At 54.2% G+C, this 21225-nt stretch overlaps 2 protein-coding genes and 1 long non-coding RNA gene across 3 annotated transcripts; all 3 read left to right on the plus strand.

The window, feature by feature from the left end:
- Positions 1 to 650: 650 nt before the first annotated feature.
- Positions 651 to 3338, plus strand: CD79A (CD79a molecule). The gene is given in 7 exon segments (XM_063182998.1): positions 651 to 801; positions 1507 to 1865; positions 1867 to 1894; positions 2128 to 2246; positions 2814 to 2844; positions 2847 to 2881; positions 3006 to 3338. Coding segments are annotated over 7 exon segments (798 nt in total). The 5' UTR covers positions 651 to 689; the 3' UTR covers positions 3120 to 3338.
- A 1655-nt stretch (positions 3339 to 4993) lies between these two features.
- Positions 4994 to 7361, plus strand: LOC134434322 (basic proline-rich protein-like). The gene is made up of 4 exons (XM_063182999.1): positions 4994 to 5950; positions 6202 to 6252; positions 6345 to 6478; positions 6689 to 7361. The coding sequence occupies exons 1-4, from the start codon at positions 4994 to 4996 to the stop codon at positions 7359 to 7361; spliced, it is 1815 nt and encodes a 604-aa protein (XP_063039069.1).
- Positions 7362 to 15257: 7896 nt separating this feature from the next.
- LOC134434324 (uncharacterized) lies at positions 15258 to 16685 on the plus strand. Its single transcript, XR_010031845.1, has 4 exons — positions 15258 to 15319; positions 15397 to 15447; positions 16412 to 16475; positions 16554 to 16685. It is a non-coding gene; the product is annotated as an uncharacterized LOC134434324 (long non-coding RNA).
- The last annotated feature ends 4540 nt before the right edge of the window (positions 16686 to 21225 follow it).

The following is a 21225-nucleotide window of genomic DNA, read 5'->3' on the forward strand; positions in this document are numbered from 1 at the left end:
TCCCTGAAGCCCCCAGACCCAAACCCCGAGACCCCGAACCCTGAAAATCCCAGTCCCAAACCCAAACCCTGAGACCTCCAGACCCTCCAGACCCAAACCCTGAAATCCCCAGACCCAAACCCTGAGACCCCAAACCCTGAGACCCCCAGATCCCCCAGACCCAAACCCTGAGACCCCAAATGCTGAAATCCCGGGGGTTTTGGGGGTGGGCTCCGGGGGGATTTTGGGGTGGGGTCCCAGGGGATTTTGGAGGTATTTTAGAGCAGGGTCCCTGGGGATTTTGGGGTGGGGTCCCAGGGGATTTTGGGGGTATTTTAGAGCAGGGTCTCAGGGGATTTTGGGGTGGGGTCCCAGGGGATTTTGGGGGTATTTTGGAGCAGGGTCCCAGGGGATTTTGGGGTGGGGTCCCAGGGGATTTTGGGGGTGTTTTGGAGCAGGGTCCCAGGGGATTTTGGGGTGGGGGTCCCAGGGGATTTTGGGGGTGTTTTGGAGCAGGGTCCCAGGGGATTTTTGGGGCCATTTCCCCCCGTTTCCTCCTCCCTCCGGGGCACTGGGGCAAATCTCCTGTGGGGTCCGGGGGGGATTTTTGGGGCGGGGTCCGCGGGGATTTTTGGGGCGGGGTCCCCCCCATTTCCCTCCCCCGGGGGCACTGGGGCGAATCTCCTGCCGGGCCCGGGCGCACGCAGCCGATGGCGGCCGCTCCCCAAACCCGGGGAGCTCCCCCAAAACTGGGGGTCCCGAGCCCCCTCCTCATCCTCAGCCTCCTCCTCTTCCTCCCAGGTATCACTGGCGGGGGGCTGGGTAATGGGATTTGGGTCTGGGGTCTCCTGAGGATCTCACTTCCGGGGTCTCTGGATTTGGGCCTGGGTGTTTCAGGATTTCCGGGGTCACCGGGTTTGGGGTCTCGGGGATGCCAAGGATCTCACTTCCGGGGTCTCCGGGCGCTCCCCACCCACCCACCTGGGCCGGGGTCTCCCCTGGGACCCCCCCCCCGAGCTTCTGGGGCCCAACGGGAACTGAAACTGGGGGGGAGGGGCGGGGGGGGCTGGGGGGGTCCTGGGTGAGACCCCCACCCACAGAGCCCCCCAGACCCCCACTGACTCCCAGCCCCTCAATGACCCCCAGACCCCTCCCCAATAACCCCCTCCCCATTTCCCCCCAGGTTCCCGGCCTGAGACCCCTCCCCAATGACCTCCCAGACCCCTCCCCAATAACCCCCTCCCCATTTCCCCCCCAGGTTCCCAAGGCCGGACCCCTCCCCAATGACCTCCCAGACCCCTCCCCAATAACCCCCTCCCCATTTCCCCCCAGGTTCCCGGCCTGAGACCCCTCCCCAATGACCCCATCCCCAATGACCCCCTCCCCCATTTCCCCCCCAGGTTCCCAAGGCCAGACCCCTCCCCAATGACCTCCCAGACCCCTCCCCAATGACCCCCTCCCCATTTCCCCCCAGGTTCCCGGCCTGAGACCACCAGCTGGCTCCCCCGATCACCCCCCCGAGCCCAGAGACCACCACCCCTCTGTCGGTGCGCACCAGCCCCGACCCCAGCCCCAGGTGCGGCTCGTGGGGAGGGGTCCGCGTGCAGCCGGTGCCCCCATCCAGCTCGGGGACCCCGGGCTCGTCCCTCTCCATCGAGTGCCGCTTCCAGCCTGAGGACGCCAACGTCACCTGGCTGCAGGTGTGCCCGCGGCGCTACCTGGGCCGCACCTGGAGCTGCACCTGGCCGCAGGAGGTGCCGGCCGAGGGCGGCGGCCGCCAGGTGAGCGCGGGGCCAGGTGTGTCCCGGCTGAGCTTCGCGCACCTGCGGCACAACCACAGCGGGCTCTACTTCTGCCGTGTGTGGCGGGGCGCGGCGGCCGCGCAGTTCCTGCGGCACCTTCGTCCGGGTGGAGGGTGAGTCTGGGGGGATTTGGGGGGTTTGGGTCGGGCTGACTCACCTGTGCCGCGCAGAGGCGATGCTGGGTGAGTCTGGGGGCGCTTTGGGGGGTTTGGGGGTTTTTGGGTGGTCGGGCTGACTCACCCGTGCCGCGCAGAGGATGTGCCGGGTGAGTCTGGGGGCGCTTTGGGGGGTTTGGGGGTGGTTTTGGGGGGTTTTTGGGTCGGGCTGACTCACCCGTGCCGCGCAGAGGACGTGCCGCAGCCGCTGCTGAACCTGGCAGACGCCACCAAGAACAGGATCCTGACGGCGCAGGGGGTGCTGCTGCTGCTGTGCGCGGCGGGCCCGGGGCTGCTGCTGCTCTTCAGGGTGAGGAGGGGGCGTGGGAGGGGACCCCCAACCCTAATGCCGGCCCTGGTATCCCCCTAATCCCAGTCCTGGGCAGGGGCTGCTGCTGCTGCTCAGGGTGAGGAGGGGGCGTCAGGACCCCCGACCCTAATTCCGGCCCTGCTGCCCCCCACCGGTACCTGTCCTGACAGCCCCAATTCATGCTGGCAGCCCCATGTCCCCTTCCAGACACCCCTGCAGACGCCCTGCCCAGCCCCAACCGCCCCCTGGGAGACCCCCAGGGTACCCCCAAACCCCCTTTTTTGCCCCCCAACCCCGCCCCCGTACCCCTTTTCCCCCCCCAAAATCCCCCTCAATTCCCCCCCAAACCCCTTTTCCCCCCCAAATCCCCCTCAATTCCTCCCCAAACCCCCTCATATCCCTTTTTCCCCCTGTACCCCCCTCAATTCCTCCCCAAACCCCCCTGTACCCCTTTTTCCCCCCAAATCCCCCTCAATTCCTCCCCAAACCCCCTCATATCCCTTTTCCTCCCCAAATCCCCCTCAATTCCTCCCCAAATCCCCCGTACCCCTTTTTCCCCCCTCCCAGAAGCGCTGGGCTAACGAGCGGCTCCTCCAGCCAAGAAAATCTCCTTGGAGGAGGAAAACCTTTATGAGGTGACCTTGGGGGGAGACCCCTCCCCAAAACAAGGGGCCTTGGGGAAGCCCCCCAAAAAAGAGGGGGATTAGGGGGGTCCTTCACCCCCTAACCGAACCCCCCACCGCAATTTCCCCCTGGCAGGGGCTGAACCTGGACGAGTGCTCCATGTACGAGGACATTTCCCGGGGGGTCCAGCCCACCTACCAGGACGTGGGGACCCCCCCTGCCGCCGATGGCCTCCTGGAAAAGCCTTAAAAGACCCCCCAAAATAAGGGGGGGGTCCCACGGGACCCCTCGCCAAAGCCCCCCAAAGGCTTCGCTTCGGTAACTCAAGGCAGCGCTGGTAATAAACGAAAATGAATCAAATTAAAGCAGGTGAGGGGCTAGGGGGGTACTGGGGACCTCCCCCTCGCCTGGAGCTGACGAATTGCTAATAAAGAATGAATTAATCTTTATTAAGCTGTGAATAAATAATGAGTGAGGCCTCTGTTTGCCCCCGTTATCCCAAATTTTTCCCCATTTTCCTTAAAATTCCCCCAATTTTCCTTAAAGTAACCCCCTTCTTCCTCAAAAATTTCTGCTTTATCCCATTATCCCCAGTTTCCCCCCATTTTATCCCATAATCCCCACTTTCCCTCTATTTCACGCCATTATCCCAAATTTCCCCATTTTATCCCATTATCCCGTTTCCCCCTATTTTACCCCATTATCTCCAGTTCCCCCATTATCCAAAATACCCCATGTTTTATCCTGTTTCCCCTCCTTTCTCCCAATTTTTCCCGTTATCTCCAAATCCGCCATTCTACCCAATTTGCTTCCCTTTCTCCACAATTTCACCTATTTTCCTTCAGTTTTCTGACAATTTTTCTCACAACTTTCCCTCATTATTCCCAACTTTAGCCCAGTACGTCCCATTTTCCCGCACTATCCCCCAATTTCCTCTCACTATCCCCATTTTCCCCCTTTATCCCCATTTCCCTCCATAATTCCCCATTCACTCTGTTCTCCTCCCACTTTTCCCCACTACGGCCATTTCCCCACAGTTCTCCCCAGATTTCCCTCAAATTTCCAAAACTACCCCTCACTGCACCCCATTTCTCCCCTGTTTCCTCCATTATTCTGCCTAATTTTCCCTTTTCCGCTCATTTCCACCCGTTATTCCCAACTTCCCTCAGACTCGCCTCTCCTTCCCCTCACGGAGCCCCGCCCCTCTCTCGGAGCCCCGCCTTTTCCCGCCCCCGTGCCCTCAGCCTATCAGCGGCCGAGCGCTTCCCCCCACCCCCCAGTGGGCCAATCGGCGCGAAGCGCGGGAGAATTCAAGCGAGCCCTGACGCCCAACGGCCGCTGCCTCCGGCCACGCCCGCTGGCGCGTGAGGAGGCGTGGCCTCGCGGCAGGTGTGGAAATTAAGGCGAAATTGGGGAAAAATTGGGGGAATTGGGGAGGATTGGGAGTTCTGGGGGGAATATGGGTCTTGGAAAGGAATGGAGGGGCCCGGGGGGAGATCTGAGGGGAAAATGAGGGTTGGAGTGGGCTCTGGGCCCTTCAGGGGGGCCTGGGGATATTGGGCGGTATCTGAGGGGAAAATGGGGGGCCGTGAGGAGAACTATGGGTCTAAGGGGTGCCCAGTGGGTCCTTGAGGAGAATGGAGAGTCCTGAGGTGGAACTGGGAGGCTCTGAGGGGGAAATGGGGGGTCCTAGGGGTAACCAGGGGGCCCTGAGGTGGAAATGGTGGGTCCTGAGGGGAACGGGAGGCTCTGAGGGGAAATGGGGGGGGGGGTCCTGAGGTGGAATTGGGAGACTGAGGGGGAAATGGGGGGTCCTAGGGGTAACCAGGGGCTCCTGAGGTGGAATTGGGGACCCTGAAGTGGAATTGGGGGATTTTGAGGGGGAAATGGGGGGTCCTGAGGTGGAATTGGAAGACTCTGAGGGGAAAATGGGGGGTCCTAGGGGTAACCAGGGGCTCCTGAGGCGGAACTGGGGGATACCGAGGAGGGAAACGGGGGGGGGGTGGGGGGGGGGGGGGGGGGTCCCCTGTGATTACCAAGTGGTTCCATCGTGGGGATAACGGGGACCCTGAGCTGGATGTATGACTCCTCCAAGCCCTCTGTCTTTTCCCAGCTTTTCCACCATGAGCCAGCGCCCCCAGCACCGCGAGGTCCCACCGCGAGCGCAGCGCCCCCTCCCCAGCCCGGGCACCAAGCCCAGAGCCGCCAAACCCCCCAGACCCAAACGGCTCCGCACCAAACGCGAGCGCGACGCCGCCAAGTTCGGCCCCAAGCCGCCCCCCCTGGGGGGCTGCCGCCCACCCTGGGCCCCCCGCCGCCGGCCGCAGCCCCCCCAGCGCGGGGGTCTCGCTCTGGGCAGCCCCCTGGGCCCCCCCAAGCCCGTGGTGATCACCCAGCACCGCCTGTGCCACCGCGGCCTCTTCAACCACGAGGTGAAATCGCTGGACGTCCGCCGCCTGCTGACCCCAGGCCCCGCCGGGGACGGACCCCCGGCCCCCGGCCCCCCGAACTGGGAGGGGGCGCAGCGCGGGGGGCTCCCGGGCGAGGCGCTGGGGGAGCTGGTGGCCGGGCTGGCCTCGCTGCTGGGCGGCCTGGGGCTGTTCGTGGGGCGGGATTTGGTCAGCGAGCGGCGCCGCAGCCTCGTGGCCGCGCTCAGGAAGCACCACCGGCGGGGACCCCCGGACCTGGGCGTGTTCCTGGCCCACCGGACCCCGGCCCAGCCCGCAGGTACTGCCCCCGACCCGAGGGGAGGGAGCTTTTCACCCCAAAATATTGTCCCCTTCGTTATTACCCCAAAATACTGTCACCTTTGTTTTCACCCCAAATCAAGTGCTGTCTCCAGCAGGGACCCCCGGGAGGAGGCAAGGCCGGGACCCCCAGGACAAGTGGTCAGTTTGGGGGGGTGGGAGGTGGGGGTCCACCCTGCTGGGACCCCCAGCCCACTTCATGTTGGCCACACGGTGAGTGCCCCAAAATGCCCCAAAAGTGTCCGAAATGCCCCAAAAAACCTCCGAAATTGCCCTAAAAGGGCTTCAAAAGTGTCCCAGAAAATCTCGAAAAGTGCCCCAAAAATACTCCAAGCATGTCCCAAAAAACTCCAGTAATGCCCTAAAAGGGCCTCAAAAGTGCCTCCAAAATGCTCCAAAAGTGCCCCAAAAGGGCTTCAAAATTGCACTAAAAGGGATCCAAAAGTGCCCCCAAAAAACTCCAAAAATTGCCCAAAAATTCTTCAAAAGTGCCTCCAAAATATTCCAAGAGTGCCAAAAAAAGAGCCCAAAACGCTCCAAAATCGCCTCACTTTTCCCCTTACCTTCTCTCCCCTCTCCCGCAGCTACCCCCCCGCACCCCCAGCCCCATTTTTGGAGCGCTCCGAGAGCGGGAGGTGAGTCTGGAATTTGGGGGGGTGGGAGGGGGTCCCACTCCGGTTTTGGGGTGTCCCGGGGGGGTTTTACTGACCCCCCCCCTCACCTCCAGAACCCTTTCTCGTGGAGCTCGGCCGAGGATGAGGAGGATGAGACCCCCGGGGGGCTCCCCCAGACCTGGGCTGGTCGCGGGGGGCTCCTGCCGCCGCCTCCCCCCTTCTGGAGATCCCCCCAGCCCCCTCCCCAGCAGGAGGAGGAGGAGGATGAGGAGGGCGCGGGAGATGAAGGCTGGACCCCCATCGCCCCCCCAGCCTTCAGCCCAGACCTTGCCCCCGCGGGGCGCCCCCAAACCAGAGAGCCCCGCGCCCCCAGACCCCCTCGGGCCCCCAAATTCTGGCGAAGCGAGACCCCCTGGGACCCCCCGGCGCCCCCCGCGTCCTCCTGGGCCGCCCCCAGACCCCCCTGGGGTTCCCCGGAGCCCCCCCGGACCCCCTCGAGACTCCTCTGGGACCTCGCCCGAGCCCCCCCGACCCCCCCCAGGCCCTGCCGAGCCCCCCAGATCTGGAGCCCGGACCCCCCCAGGCCCCCGTGGGACCCCCGACCCTGGAGCCCGGAGCCCCCCCGGGCCCCGCTGGATGCCCCCAGACCCCCGTGGGACCCCCCAGACGCCCCCAGGCCCCTCTGGGACTCCCCAGATCCCAGGCAGAGCCCCCAGCTCTGGAGCGCGGCGCCCGCCTGGGACCCCCCGGCCGCCCCCAGACCCTCACGGGACCCCCGGCCCTGGAGCCCGGAGCCGCCGGGAGCCCCCCAGGACACGACGGAACCGTCACGATGCTGCTGCCGCCGCCGGCTCTGTCGCGACATGGCCCAGCGCCGCAACCCGCTCTGCCACCAGCGCGCCGCCCGTCCCTGCCGCGACCCTTTCCACCGCGCCCCGCCCCCTCTCTGTCGCGACGTGCCGTGTCGCGACCCGCCCCGCTGCTGCCACCAGCCCCCCAAGCGGCGCCGGCCCGACTGGGGAGGGGTCGGGGGGCGCCCCTGGGGAGGGGGCTCCTCCCCCTCGCCCCCCGTCCCGGGCGGCTGCGGGTGCCCCTGCAGGGGCGGCTGCTGGGCGGGCGCTGCCCGGTGAGGAGGGGGCTGCCAGGGGGCGCCCCCTCCCCAATAAAGGCGGTTTGTTCGAGCCCTGGGGTCCTGCTCTTCTTTCGGCTCCCCCTGACGCCCGGTGACCCCAAATTCCACAGAGACACCCCCGCCCCCCCCAAAACACCCTGGAGCCCGCAAGCCTCTTGGCCTGGGGTCCCCAAACCCCTCAGTGACCCCAAAATCCCTCAGGGACCCCCAAACCCCTCCAAGAACGCTCAACTCCCCCAAACCCTCCCTTCCTCAGGGGGAGTTCCCCATGCCCCCCCTTTTGTGATACACCCCAAAAATCCTCCCTGCCAAACCCCGCCCCAAGCACACTTGTTTTGCCCAGAACCGGCTCCAATTAGGGTTATTAATTACTTATTAAGGTTATTAATTACTTATTAGGGTTGTTAATTACATTTATCGATAACAAAGTCAGACGAGTAAACTGAGAAGTAAAATTAAAATTAAAACCAGAGGAGCAAAACCAGGGAGAACGATAGGGAACTGAAAAGGGACTGAAAAGGGACTCATAAGAAATTGATAAAGGACAGATGAGGGACAGATAAGAGAGACTGAAAAGACACTGATAAGAAACTGACAAGGGCCAGATAAGGGGCTGACAGGAGGCTGAGAAGCCAAGCCCCAGCCCAAGGAAGCGTCTCCCGCAATCTGCCGTGCAGACGCGGGGTAGGAGAGTTTTGTTTGCCCGGGAAAGCGCCGGGGCCGGTGTGCGGGTGCCCAGAGCGGCCGGCTCCCCGACGGAGCCGCACTTGCACAGTCTGCCTCCAGCCCGGCTGTGCTTGAGCCTTCAGTGCCTCCTGCAAACCTTCCCCAGCTGCCTCCCATTGCTAAGCGTTTGTAATGAGGGGGAAAAGGCTCTCCTTTCATTGCTGGAGGGATTTAAATTGAGGAGAGCCCTTCCTTTCACAATATTTTTGGAGAATAAATTAAAGGGCAGAATTGGTTCATTTGCCACAGTATTGGTTCCAGTAGAGGTAAATGCCCCATTTCCTCTTTTTAAGGGGCTCACTGGATGGAAGCTCTGTATTTTTCAGCATTTTAAGGCTTTAAAACTACATTTCAGGGCACTTCTTTCTGTGCAGTAGGACCAAGTATCTCTGAGAAGGGTGAGCCTGGCATGCACTTAACCCTTACACTGCCTGGGAGGCTTTTATTTTTCTTATTCTTACTTTGAATGTAGATAGCCCTAATTAGAGGTCCCAAGGAGACCTAGACTATTCCTATCATGAGTATTCTTCTCCACCTGGCTTAGTCACGTGGGAAGTACTACTTAGCAGCCACTAAAGAATAATTATGCAAGCTAACAGCAAATTACCCAATTTAGCTAGTTATGCTGCCTAAACAAAAACTTTTATTTCTTACCAATTTCCTGCCCTTCTGCTCCAAGCAGTTGCTGCAAAAAAGAAAACGCTGCTATTTTTCTGAAGAGTTTTTTTCTATAACAAGCCCTTCACTCTCCTTGAATTCAAGTCAGAGGGGCCAAACAGCTGCAGCTGCTCTGAGGGCTTTTATACCCGGTGGGATTCGCCCCCTCCCTTTTCCCGGGGGCCATGGGAACGAGAGGCGGGCACCATCAGGGGTATATTAACCCCAGCCGTGGCTGAGAGGCTTCATTCCCTCTCTGGGATGTGCTGGGGTAAGAGCTCTCCTCTCATTTCAGTGAAGAGGCTCTTTCAGCTTGTGTTCAGCAGGGGTTGCTGGGCATCTAAAGCAACAGAGGCGTGGAAGAGACTGTAAGATTGAGGAGTGGTAAGGTGGTTTTGTAGCTTTTGGTTGGGCTCTTTTTCTTTTCTTGGATTTTCTTGGGATTATTTTGGTTTTTTTTGTTTGTTTGTTTTTGTTTTTACATTCTTTTTGTTTTTTCTAGTTTTTTTTGTTTGTTTGTTTGTTCTTGAGGAGTGCAACTCCCTGAAATTCCAGGTTGTGTTAAAGACAAGGCATTTTTCAGCAGCTTCATCGTGTCACAAGAGGGATCTGCCCAGTGTCAAGGATGATGTTTGAGATTGAGGCTTCAGGTGAGTTGAGGATGGTGACTGGGAGAGGGAGGGTGAGCAGGTGTCCAGTTAGGAGTTCTTGTGGTTGTGTGTGGGGTGGGGGTTGAAAGTAGCAGGGTGAGAAAGGGTGTTTATTTGAGGGAAATAAAAAAAAAAAGCCTTTCCCCTAAGGCTTCTCAGAAGCCTAGCAGAGGCATTCCCATGTCTTGCAGCACACAAGGTCATCCAGTGCACTCACAGGAATGCCATTAAACTTTGCCTTTCTCTAACCCAGGTGCCACCCCTAATGAAGGCCACAGCCTTGGAAACAGGATGGAGCTGGAGCCTGAAGGAGCCAGGCACACTCAGGAAAGGGCAAGTAGCTGCCTTGCAGGGATTTGGCCCACATAACTCTGGACTCACACTTTGGTTTTGGTTTTCTTTATTGCAGCTGACCGAGAGGCTCACAGGCCATCACAGAGCCTTCCGAGGCAGACTCATTTCAGGTGCAGCGTGGATCCACATTGCTGATCATGCAAAAGATAAGTTGGGGGCCAGGGCCTGGAGATGAGTGAATAGTGGGTTGGGAGTTCTTGGGACAAATTCAAAAATGAGCAGAGGGGAAAACAATCTTCTCCAAGGGCCTCTTAGGACAGCTAAAGGGAGAGGCTCTACTTTTGATGGCAGCTTTCAGGTGGGCAGTGCAGAACAGCTCCGGTCTGTGTCGTGTTGTCCGGTGTGCCGTGTTCCCTAGTGTGTCTTTGGGGTCCCTTTTGCCCTCTTCCCTCGAGGCCCTCACCACAAGCATGATGTGTTGTGTTTCACGTTCCCCTGTTTGTCACGTTCTGTGTCACGGGTGTCTGCAGGTATTTGTGCCGGAGCTGTTCTGCCCTGCTGCATGGCCTGCTGCAGTTGGAGAAACCATGGGGAGTTGGAATTTGTGATGTGGGCTGTACTTGGGCTCTAGATGCTATTCCTAGGTTGGCGTAAGGTGTTTGCAGCTTGTGAGTTACCCTGGTGGTGTTTGACATATGTTGTAACTTTCTTTCAGGTGCAGATGCATTCCATGTGTGGCAGAGGGTCAGGGTTAGGAGGTGCCGGGCCTTCTTAGGAGCGCGGTGAGTAGGAGAGTGGTGGGATTTTGGCCGATGCGGTGCCAAGGTCAGGCACTGATGTTTGGTTCTCTTTAATGTAGCTGTCAGAGAGACACCGGCCCGGTGCCAGCAGGACCTTCCCAGGTGATGAGGTGGCCTTTCTTTGCACCTGACACAGGCATCCCCAGATGTCTGAGAGATAAGTGGAGGGCTGTGACCCACAGAGGGGATGAAGGCATGGTGCTGGTTTGGGAATTACTGGGAGGTGTTTTTGAGTCTAATTTGGAGGTGAGGGGTGTTCATGAAGTGGCCCCTTAGGCCCCATAAAAGCCACGTCGCACTTTTGATCCCAGTGCTGCGGTGTGCAGGGCAGAGCAGTCCCGGTGTGTCTCGTGTCCTTTGTCTGTTGTGCATTATGTGTTGTTTGTGTATCCCCTGTCTTTTACCTTAGGGGAGCCTGTCAGAAACCTTGGCATCCTTGTTAGCATCTGTGATCTCTGCATTCCCTGGCCTGGCACCCAGGCCACAGAACTTTTGACTGGGGAGCTCAGACAGGCATCAGACTCTCTTCTCTCTTTGGAAGCATCCAGTCAGGTGTCTTGTCAGGTCTTGTTCTGAGCTGTACGGACAGCTATGCCCCACCTGGGTCCATTATGGTGGATTAGGACTTGCAATAATATGAGGTTAGGTAGAGGATTCTGACCATAGGATTCCTAGGCATCCATCTTTGCTGTTCTTGGAATAAATGATTCAGTTATCATCTTCTTCCTCCAGGGCTCTCTGAGCCTCATCAGCTGACCGTCAGTTTGAACTCAGTCATCTCCCTTTGCGTTCTCTCAGTCCTTGCAGCCATTTTCCTTGCCAAGAGGTTTCTGTTCCTGTTGTGTCCCCGTTGTCTGTCCTGTCCTGTGTCATGGTTGTCTGCACACATTTGGGATGGGGCTGCTCTGCCCTGCTGCCATAGCATCGTGCGATAGGAGATGGCCCGGGGACTTGGAATGTGTAATGTGGGGTGTAGTTGGACTCTAGGTGGGATTTGTAGATGGACACAGGATATCTGGAGCTCTTCAGTTATCATGCAACAGTGTGACTCTTGTCCTACCTTTTTTTTCAGATTGAGATGGATTAAATCTGTGCCAGAGGGCCCCATCCCGGGTGAGGGGATTGCCCCGAGCAGGTGAGGCCCCGTTTCTCTCTGCAGCAGAAGTGTGTATGGTGACTCTGTTACAGCTCTGTTCTTTGTCTTTCTTTTTAGCATGTCAATCTGGATACCAGCAGTCAAGGTGAGCAGCGGAGAGAAGTGGTTGTTATTGCTCAGCTCTCAAGCACAACCATTTTTCAGCAGATTCATCGTGTCACAAGAGGGATCTGCCCAGTGTCAAGGATGATGTTTGAGATTGAGGCTTCAGGTGATTGAGGATTGTGACTGGGAGAGGGAGGGTGATCAGGTGTCCAGTTAGGAGTTCTTGGGAGGGGGTTTGCAGGCAGCAGGGTGAGAAAGGGTGTTTATTTGTTTGAGGGCCCCCGCACACAAGGCTGTTCAGAAGCCTAGCAGAGGCATTGCCATGTCTTACAGCACACAAGGTCATCCACTGCACTCACAGCAATGCCATTTAACTTTGCCTTTCTCTTACCCAGGTACCACCCCTAATGAAGGCCACAGCCTTGGAATGAGGATGGAGCTGGAGCCTGAGGGAGCCAGGCACACTCAGGAAAGGGGAAGTAGCTGCCTTGCTGGGATTTGGCCCACATAACTCTGGACTCACACTTTGGTTTTGGTTTTCTTTATTGTAGCTGACCAAGAGGCTCATAGGCGCTCACGAGGCCCTCCGAGGCAGACTCATTTCAGGTGCAGCGTGGCTTCCCATCACCGATCATGCAAAAGATAAGTTGGGGGCCAGGGCCTGGAGATGAGAGAATAGTGGGTTGGGAGTTCTTGGGGCCGATTTAGAAATTAGCAAAGGGAAAAGCATTCTTCTCCAAGGGCCTCTTAGGACAGCTCAAGGGTGAGGCTCTACTTTTGATGGCAGCTTTCAGGCGGGCAGTGCAGAACAGCTCCGGTGTGTGCCGTGTTCCCTAGTGTGTCTTTGGGGTCCCTTTTGCCTTCTCCCCTCACCACAAGCATGATGTGTCATGTTTCTTCTTTTTCTTTCCCCCTGTTTGTCACATTCTGTGTCACGGGTGTGTGCACACATTTGTGCTGGAGCTGTTCTGCCCTGCTGCATGGCCTGCTGCAATAGGACAAGACTTGGGGAGTTGGAATTTGTGATGTGGGCTGTACTTGGGCTCTAGATGCTGTTCCTAGATTGTCATAAGGTGTTTGCAGCTTGTGAGTTACCCTGGTGGTGTTTGACATATGTTCTAACTTTCTTTCAGGTGCAGATGCATTCCATGTGTGGCAGAGGGTCAGGGTTAGGAGGTGCCGGGCCTTCTTAGGAGCGCGGTGAGTAGCAGAGTGGTGGGGTTTTGGCCGATGCGGTGCCAAGGTCAGGCACTGATGTTTGGTTCTCTTTAATGTAGCTGTCTGAGAGACCCCAGCCCCGGTGCCAGCAGGACCTTCCCAGGTGACGAGGTGGCCTTTCTTTGCACCTGACAGGGACCAGCATCCCCAGATGTCTGTGAGATAAGTAGAGGGCTGTGACCCACAGAGGGGATGAAGGCATTGTGCTGGTTTGGGAATGACTGGGAGGGGTTTTTGAGTCCAATTTAGAGGTGGGGGGTATTCATGAAGTGGCCCCTTAGGCCCCATAAAAGCCACGTCTCACTTTTGATCCCAGTGCTGCGGTGTGCAGGGCAGGGCAGTCCCGGTGTGTCTCGTGTCCTTTGTCTGTTGTGCATTATGTGTTGTTTGTGTATCCCCTGTCTTTTACCTTAGGGGGGCCTGTCAGAAACCTTGGCATCCTTGTTAGCATCTGTGATCTCTGCATTCCCTGGCCTGGCACCCAGGCCATAGATGCGATCCTGATACCTGTCTGAGTTCCCCGGTCAAAAGTTCTCCCTTTGGAAGCATCCAGTCAGATGTCTTGTCAGGTCTTGTTCTGAGCTGTACGGACAGCTATGCCCCACCTGGATCCATTATGGTGGATTAGGACTTGTGAGAATGTGAGGGCAGGCAGAGGATTCTGACCATAGGATTCCTGGGCATCGATCTTTGCTGTTCTTGGAATAAATCCTTCAGTTACCATCTTCTTCCTCCAGGGTTCTCTGAGCCTCAGCAGCTGACCGTCAGTTTGAACTCAGTCATCTCCCTTTGCGTTCTCTCAGTCCTTGCAGCCATTTTCCTTGCCAAGAGATTTCTGTTCCTGTTGTGTCCCCGTTGTCTGTCCTGTCCTGTATCACGGGTGTCTGCACACATTTGTGCCGGAGCTGCTCTGCCCTGCCGCATAGCCTGGTGTGATAGGAGAGGGCCCGGGGACTTGGAATATGTAATGTGGGGTGTAGTTGGACTCTAGGTGGGATTTGTAGATGGACACAGGATATCTGGAGCTCTTCAGTTATCATGCAACAGTGTGACTCTTGTCCTAACTTTTTTCTTCAGATTGAGATGGATTAAATCTGTGCCAGAGGGCCCCATCCCGGGTGAGGGGATTGCCCCGAGCAGGTGAGGCCCCGTTTCTCTCTGCAGCAGAAGTGTGTATGGTGACTGTGTTACAGCACTGTTCTTTGTCTTTCTTTTTAGGAAGTCAATCTGGATGCCAGCAGTCAAGGTGGGCAGCGGAGAGAAGTGGTTGTTATTGCTCAGCTCTCAAGCACAACAATTTTTCAGCAGATTCATCATGTCACAAGAGGGATCTGCCCAGTGTCAAGGATGATGTTTGAGATTGAGGCTTCAGGTGAGTTGAGGATTGTGACTGGGAGAGGGAGGGTGATCAGGTGTCCAGTTCGGAGTTCTTGGGAGGGGGTTTGCAGGCAGCAGGGTGAGAAAGGGTGTTTATTTGAGGGCCCCCCCACACAAGGCTGTTCAGAAGCCTAGCAGAGGCATTGCCATGTCTTAGAGCACACAAGGTCATCCACTGTACTCACAGCAATGCCATTTAGCTTTGCCTTTCTCTTACCCAGGTACCACCCCTAATGAAGGCCACAGCCTTGGAATCAGGATGAAGCTGGAGCCTGAGGGAGCCAGGCACACTCAGGAAAGGGCAAGTAGCTGCCTTGCTGGAATTTGGCCCACATAACACTAAACTCATACTTTGGTTTTGGTTTTCTTTATTGTAGCAGACCAGAGGCTAACAGGTGATCACGGGGCCCTCCGAGGCAGACTCATTTCAGGTGCAGCGTGGCTTCCCATCACCGATCATCCAAAAGATAAGTCGGGGGCCACGGCCTGGAGATGGCGGAGTAGCAGGTTGAGAATCCCTGGGACAGATTTAAAAATGAGCAGAGGGAAAAGCAATCTTCTCCAAGGGCCTCTTAGGACAGCTAAAGGGTGAGGCTCTACTTTTGATGGCAGCTTTCAGGTGGGCAGTGCAGAACAGCTCCGGTCTGTGTCCTGTTGTGCAGTGTGCCGTGTTACCTGGTGTGTCTTTGGGGTCCCTTTTCCTTCTCCCCTCACCACAAGCATGATGTGTCGTGTTTCATGTCCCCCTGTTTGTCACGTTCTGTGTCACGGGTGTCTGCGGGTATTTGTGCCGGAGCTGTTCTGCCCTGCTGCATGGCGTGCGTCAGTAGGACAAACCATGGGGAGTTGGAATTTGTGATGTGGGCTGTACTTGGGCTCTAGATGCTCTTCCTAGGTTGACATAAGGTGTTTGCAGCTTGTGAGTTACCCTGGTGGTGTTTGACATATGTTCTAACTTTCTTTCAGGTGCAGATGCATTCCAGGTGTGGCAGAGGGTCAGGGTTAGGAGGTGCCGGGCCACCTTAGGAGCGCGGTGAGTAGCAGAGTGGTGGGGTTTTGGCCGATGCGGTGCCAAGGTCAGGCACTGATGTTTGGTTCTCTTTAATGTAGCTGTCTGAGAGACACCAGCCCGGTGCCAGCAGGACCTTCCCAGGTGACGAGGTGGCCTTTCTTTGCACCTGACACAGACTGGCATCCCTTGATGTCTGAGAGATAAGCAGAGGGCTGTGACCCACAGAGGGGATGAACGTGGGGTGCTTTGTCAGGACTCCCTGAGGTGGGGGTCTGAGTTGAGTCTGGCAATGAGGTTAGCCAAGATGTTGCCCCTTAGGCCCCATAAAAGCCACGTCTCACTTTTGATCACAGTGCTGAGGTGTGCAGCAGGGCAGAGCAGTCCCGATGTGTCTCGTGTCGCTTTTGTTTTGTGTATTGTGTGTTGCCTGGATATCTCATGTCTCTTATCTTAGCCCTGTGAGGGGCCTCTCAGAAACCTTTCCTAGCATCCGTGATCTCAGTGTTCCTCGCCCTGGCACCATAGATCTTTGGACTGGGGAGCTCACACAGGCATCAGAAATGCATCTCTCTTTAGAAGCGTCCAGTCAGGTGTCTTGTCATGTCTTGTTCTGAGCTGTACGGACAGCCATGCTGCTCAATGATCCATTATAGCAGAGTAGGACTTGTAAGGATGTGAGGTTAGGGAGAGGGTTCTGACTGTAGGATTCCCGAGCCTCCATCTTTGCAGTTTTTGGAATAAATCATTCAGTTTGCATCTTCTTCCTCCAGGGTTCTCTGAGCCTCATCAGCTCACCATCATCTTCAATTCTTCTTCTTTTGCCTTCTCTCAGTCCTTGCAGCCATTTTCCTTGATAAGAGATTTCCGTTCCTGTTGGGTCCCCAGTGTTTGTCATGTCTTGTCTGTCCTGTGTCACGGGTGTCAGCACACATTTGTGCCTGGGCTGCTCTGCCCTGCCGCACAGCCTGGTGCAATAGGAGAAGCCCAGGGACCTGGAATTTGTAGTGTTGGATGTAGTTGGACTCTAGATGGGATTTGTAGATGGACACAGGATATCTGGAGCTCATCAGTTATCCTGCAACAGTTTGACTCTTGTCCTAACTTTCTTTTCAGATTGAGATGGATTAAATCTGTGCCAGAGGGCCCCGTCCTGGGTGAGGGGATTGCCCCTGAGCAGGTGAGGCCCCGTTTCTCTCTGCAGCAGAAGTGTGTATGGTGACTGTGTTACAGCACTGTTCTTTGTCTTTCTTTTTAGGAAGTCAATCTGGATGCCAGCAGCCAAGGTGAGCAGCGGAGAGAAGTGGTTGTTATTGCTCAGCTCTCAAGCACAACCATTTTTCAGCAGATTCATCTCTCTCGCAAGAGAGATCTGCCCAGTGTCAAGGATGATGTTTGAGATTGAGGCTTCAGGTGAGTTGAGGATGGTGACTGGGAGAGGGAGGGTGATCAGGTATCCAGTTAGGAGTTCTTGGGAGGGGGTTTGAAGGCAGCAGGGTGAGTAAGGGTGTTTATTTGTTTATTTGAGGGCCCCCCCACAAGGCTGTTCAGAAGCCTAGCAGAGGCATTCCCATGTCTTGCAGCACACAAGGTCATCCACTGCACTCACAGGAATGCCATTTAACTTTGCCTTTCTCTTACCCAGGTGCCACTCCTAAGGAAGGGCACAGCCTTGGAATCAGGATGAAGCTGGAGCCTGAGGGAGCCAGGCACGCTCAGGAAAGGGCAAGTAGCTGCCTTGCAGAGATTTGGCCCACATAACTCTGGACTCACACTTTGGTTTTGGTTTTCTTTATTGTAGCAGACCAAGAGGCTCATAGGCGCTCACGAGGCCCTCCGAGGCAGACTCATTTCAGGTGCAACGTGGATCCACATCGCCGATCATCCAAAAGATAAGTTGGGGGCCACGGCCTGGTGATGGGAGAGTAGCAGGTTGGGAATCCCTGGGACAGATTTAAAAATTGGCAGCGGGAAAAGCAATCTTCTCCAAGGGCTTCTTAGGACAGCTAAAGAGAGAGGCTCTACTTTTGATGGCAGCTTTCAGGCGGGCAGTGCAGAACAGCTCTGGTCTGTGTTGTGTTTTCCGGTGTACTGTGTTCCCTAGTGTGTCTTTGGGGTCCCTTTTGCCTTCCCCCCTCAAACCCCTCACCACAAGCATGATGTGTCGTGTTTAATGTCCCCCTGTTTGTCACGTTCTGTGTCACGGGTGTGTGCACACATTTGTGCTGGAGCTGTTATGCCCTGCCACATGGCCTGCTGCAGTAGTAAAAATTCCAGAAGTAAAAGTCTTGACGCAGAAATATTTAATCAAGGATAAAAAAATATGAATAAAAAGATATAAAAAATATGGAAAACTACTCGCATCAGATGTAATATAGAAGATAAATTTAGTTTTAAATTGACATTGGTAAAGATAAATGTGTGCGTAAGCAAAATACAATAATATACATTATAAATACAAACATGAATATAAAAATTGAACATTAGGATAAAACCTATTTAAATTTCTTTTAAAATAAAGGGTTGGGGTTTTTTTATTCTTATTGTGTTAGAGGCAGGGTTTTTATTTTAAATAATATGAATGTAGATATTATTGTTATATATTTCTAAATATTGAGATATACAATCAAGATGTAAATATATATATAAGCACAAAATACAAAGAAACACAAATAATAGGAAGAGATGTAATGAAGAATACAAAGAACAGTATACATAAGTATACATTTTAAATGTACATGTGAATATGAACCTGAAAAATAGAGTTTTAAAAAATATTTAAATACTCTTTAGAAAAAAGGGATTCTGTTTGGCTTTAATTTGGATGGAGGTAAAGGCTTTATTTTAAATAATCCAAGTGTTACAGAAGTAAAAATGGTAACAGAAATATGTACTTAGTATGTAAAAATATGTATAAAAATACACAAATAAATTTAAGTTTTAGGGATATATGTAATATGGAACAGAAATGTATTTATACAAAGAAATGTATAAATGGACAGTGTACATCAATATACATTGTTAATAAAAATGTGAATATTAATATGAAAAAATACTTAAAAAATATTCAAATATTTTTAAAATAAGTTGATGTCTTTTTGTTGGGTTTTTTTTTTTTTGTGTAGTGTTTTGTTTTGTCTTTTATCCTATTAGAGTAGAGGCAGAAGTTTATTTTTCCTCTTCCCGGTTGTTTTGGGGCATTTATTTCAGAGCAGTTTTCGGCGGGGGTCACCCCTGTTGTTTTTTGCCGCCTTCCCTGCCCGCAGCCCCGAGGCGCGCTGCGCCCCCGGCTGGGGCGGGCGGCAGTGCTGCCGCCTTGTGGGCAAAGCGCGGTACTGCAGCCCTGCACTGAGAGGCCACCACCTTGGGAGTGGCGCGTCGTGGATGTCGCGGAGTTTTGGTTGACCTTCTCAACAGGGCAGCGCAAAGGGCGGGGAAGTGGAGGACCGGGTGGGTGTAACTGGACTGCCTGCACGGAATACCGATGTCAGGGCGGCCCCGACGGATTTTTCTGTGGCGTTTCATGTGTACCCGAGACATGCTGTGGGCTCAGGGGCGCCGCGGGCGTGCGTATTTCAGCGGGTTTGTGACAGGCATCTGGGTAAACGCCTCGCTGTGCCGGGGTCCTCTCGCGTCCACTTTCCCGCCCTGAGGGAGCCGAGCCGGGCCGAATTGTTCCGAAGAGCCGAGTGTGGCCGGAAACAGCCGAGTTTCCCCAAAGAGCCGAGTGTGGCCGGAAACAGCCAAGTTGCACCGAAGAGCTGAGTGTGGCCGGAAACAGCCAAGTTGCACCGAAGAGCCCAGTGTGGCCGAAAATAGCCGAGTTCACACCAAGAGCCGATGATAGCCGACTGGAACCGATAGCCGAGTGTAGCCGACTTGAGCCGCATTTAGACAACGTGCCGAATACGACCAAGTTTAGCTGAAGAGCCGAACTGAAACGAGTTTAGACCAAGAGCCGAAGCAAGCCGAATTCATCCGAGTTTAATTAAACAGAACCGAACGACGCGGCAGCGCTCTGCATGCAGTGCGCCTGTGCAGACGGCAGGGGGCGCTGTGCCTGCAGTCCGCCGGTGCACACGGCAAGGGGCGCTGTATAAAGTATAAAATATCAACTATCTATAAGAAGGAATAAAAGCTCTATGTCATGTGCAGCAGTAGAAAATTTCAGGCTCCCAGGGAATGAGTAGTTTTCTTTAAATAATTTTCATTTTGGAGGTTTTTTTTACTCCCAGGTAGCCTGAAAGTTACTACTGCTGCTCTTTTATTCTGAAGCTAGAAAGGAAAACCAAGATTAGAAATACAGGGAAAGAAAGAAAGAAAAATAATAAAAGAAAATAAGGAAAGGAAATGAAAGGAAGGAAGAAGGAAGGACAGGAAGGAAGGGAGGAAGGAAGGAAGGAAGACAGACACAAAAACCCAAAAACCAGGAGGGCAAGGAGAAACCTAGGGAAAAAAAAAAAAAAAAGACAAAGAAAAGAAAAAAAATAACAAAAAAACCAAACCCACAGAAAAAAAACCTGGCGATGGGCGAGAAACCCCCCCCCTCCCCGAAAAATCCAAGATGGGCAAGAAAAATCCCAGAAATACCACAGAAAAAAAAACCAGGAAAAAAACAAAATGAAGACAAAACCAAAAATACCCAAGGAACAACAACAAGGGCAAGAAAAAAATGCAGAAGAAAACCCCAAGATGGGCATGAAAAAGCCCAGAAAAAAAAAAAAAACCAAAAAAAAAAAAACCCAGAAAAATACGTAAGAAAAGCAGAGAAAAAAAAAAAAAAAAAACACAGGAAAAAAACCAAGATGGGCAAGAAAAATCCCTGAAAACAGACCAGAGAAAAATCCCAAGATGGGCAAGAAAAAAAATCACAACAAAAAACCAAGATGGGGAAGAAAAAATCCGGAAAAGAAAAACCCAGGAAAAAAAAAAAAACCTGAAAAAAAACCCCCAAGGGGGGCAAGGAGAAACCAGAAAAAACACCAAGATGGGCAAGAAGAATCCCAGAAAAAAAATGCTAGATGGACTAGAAAAAACCCCGGAAAAACCAGGAAAAAAAAAACCAGGGAAGAAAACCGGAAAAGAATCCCATAAAGGGCAAGAAAAAACCCAGAAAACACAGAAAACAAAGGAAAAAACCCCAAGATGGGCGAGAAAACTCCCAGGAAAAACAACCAAGATGGACCAGAGAAAAACCTTAAAAAACCAAGAAAAAAAAAAAACCGGAAAAAAACCTAAGGATGGGCAAGAACAATCCAGAAAAAAATTCAGAAAAAATCCCCCAAGATGGGCAAGAAAAAACCCAGAAAAAAACCCAGAAAAAAACGCCAAGATGGGCAAGAAAAAACTGCCGTAAAACCGGCCGTAAAGCGCGGCAGTCGTAAAAGGTGCCGTAAAGCGCGACTGTCGTAAAAGGTGCCGTAAAGCAGCACTGTCGTAAAAGGTGCCGCAAAGCGCGACTGTCGTAAAAGGTGCCGTAAAGCGCGACTGTCGTAAATACGGCCGTAAAGCGCGACTGTCGTAAAAGGTGCCGTAAAGCGCGACTGTCGTAAAAGGTGCCGTAAAGCGCGACTGTCGTAAATACGGCCGTAAAGCGTGACTGTCGTAAATACGGCCGTAAAGCGCGACTGTCGTAAAAGGTGCCGTAAAGCGCGACTGTCGTAAAAGGTACCGTAAAGCAGCACTGTCGTAAATACGGCCGTAAAGCGCGACTGTCGTAAAAGGTGCCGTAAAGCGCGACTGTCGTAAAAGGTGCCGTAAAGCGCGACTGTCGTAAATACGGCCGTAAAGCGTGACTGTCGTAAATACGGCCGTAAAGCGCGACTGTCGTAAAAGGTGCCGTAAAGCGCGACTGTCGTAAAAGGTGCCGTAAAGCGCGACTGTCGTAAATACGGCCGTAAAGCGCGACTGTCGTAAAAGGTGCCGTAAAG

The sequence above is a fragment of the Melospiza melodia genome, unplaced genomic scaffold (genome assembly GCF_035770615.1).
Source record: "Melospiza melodia melodia isolate bMelMel2 unplaced genomic scaffold, bMelMel2.pri scaffold_345, whole genome shotgun sequence".
Classification (NCBI taxonomy): Eukaryota; Metazoa; Chordata; class Aves; order Passeriformes; family Passerellidae; genus Melospiza; species Melospiza melodia.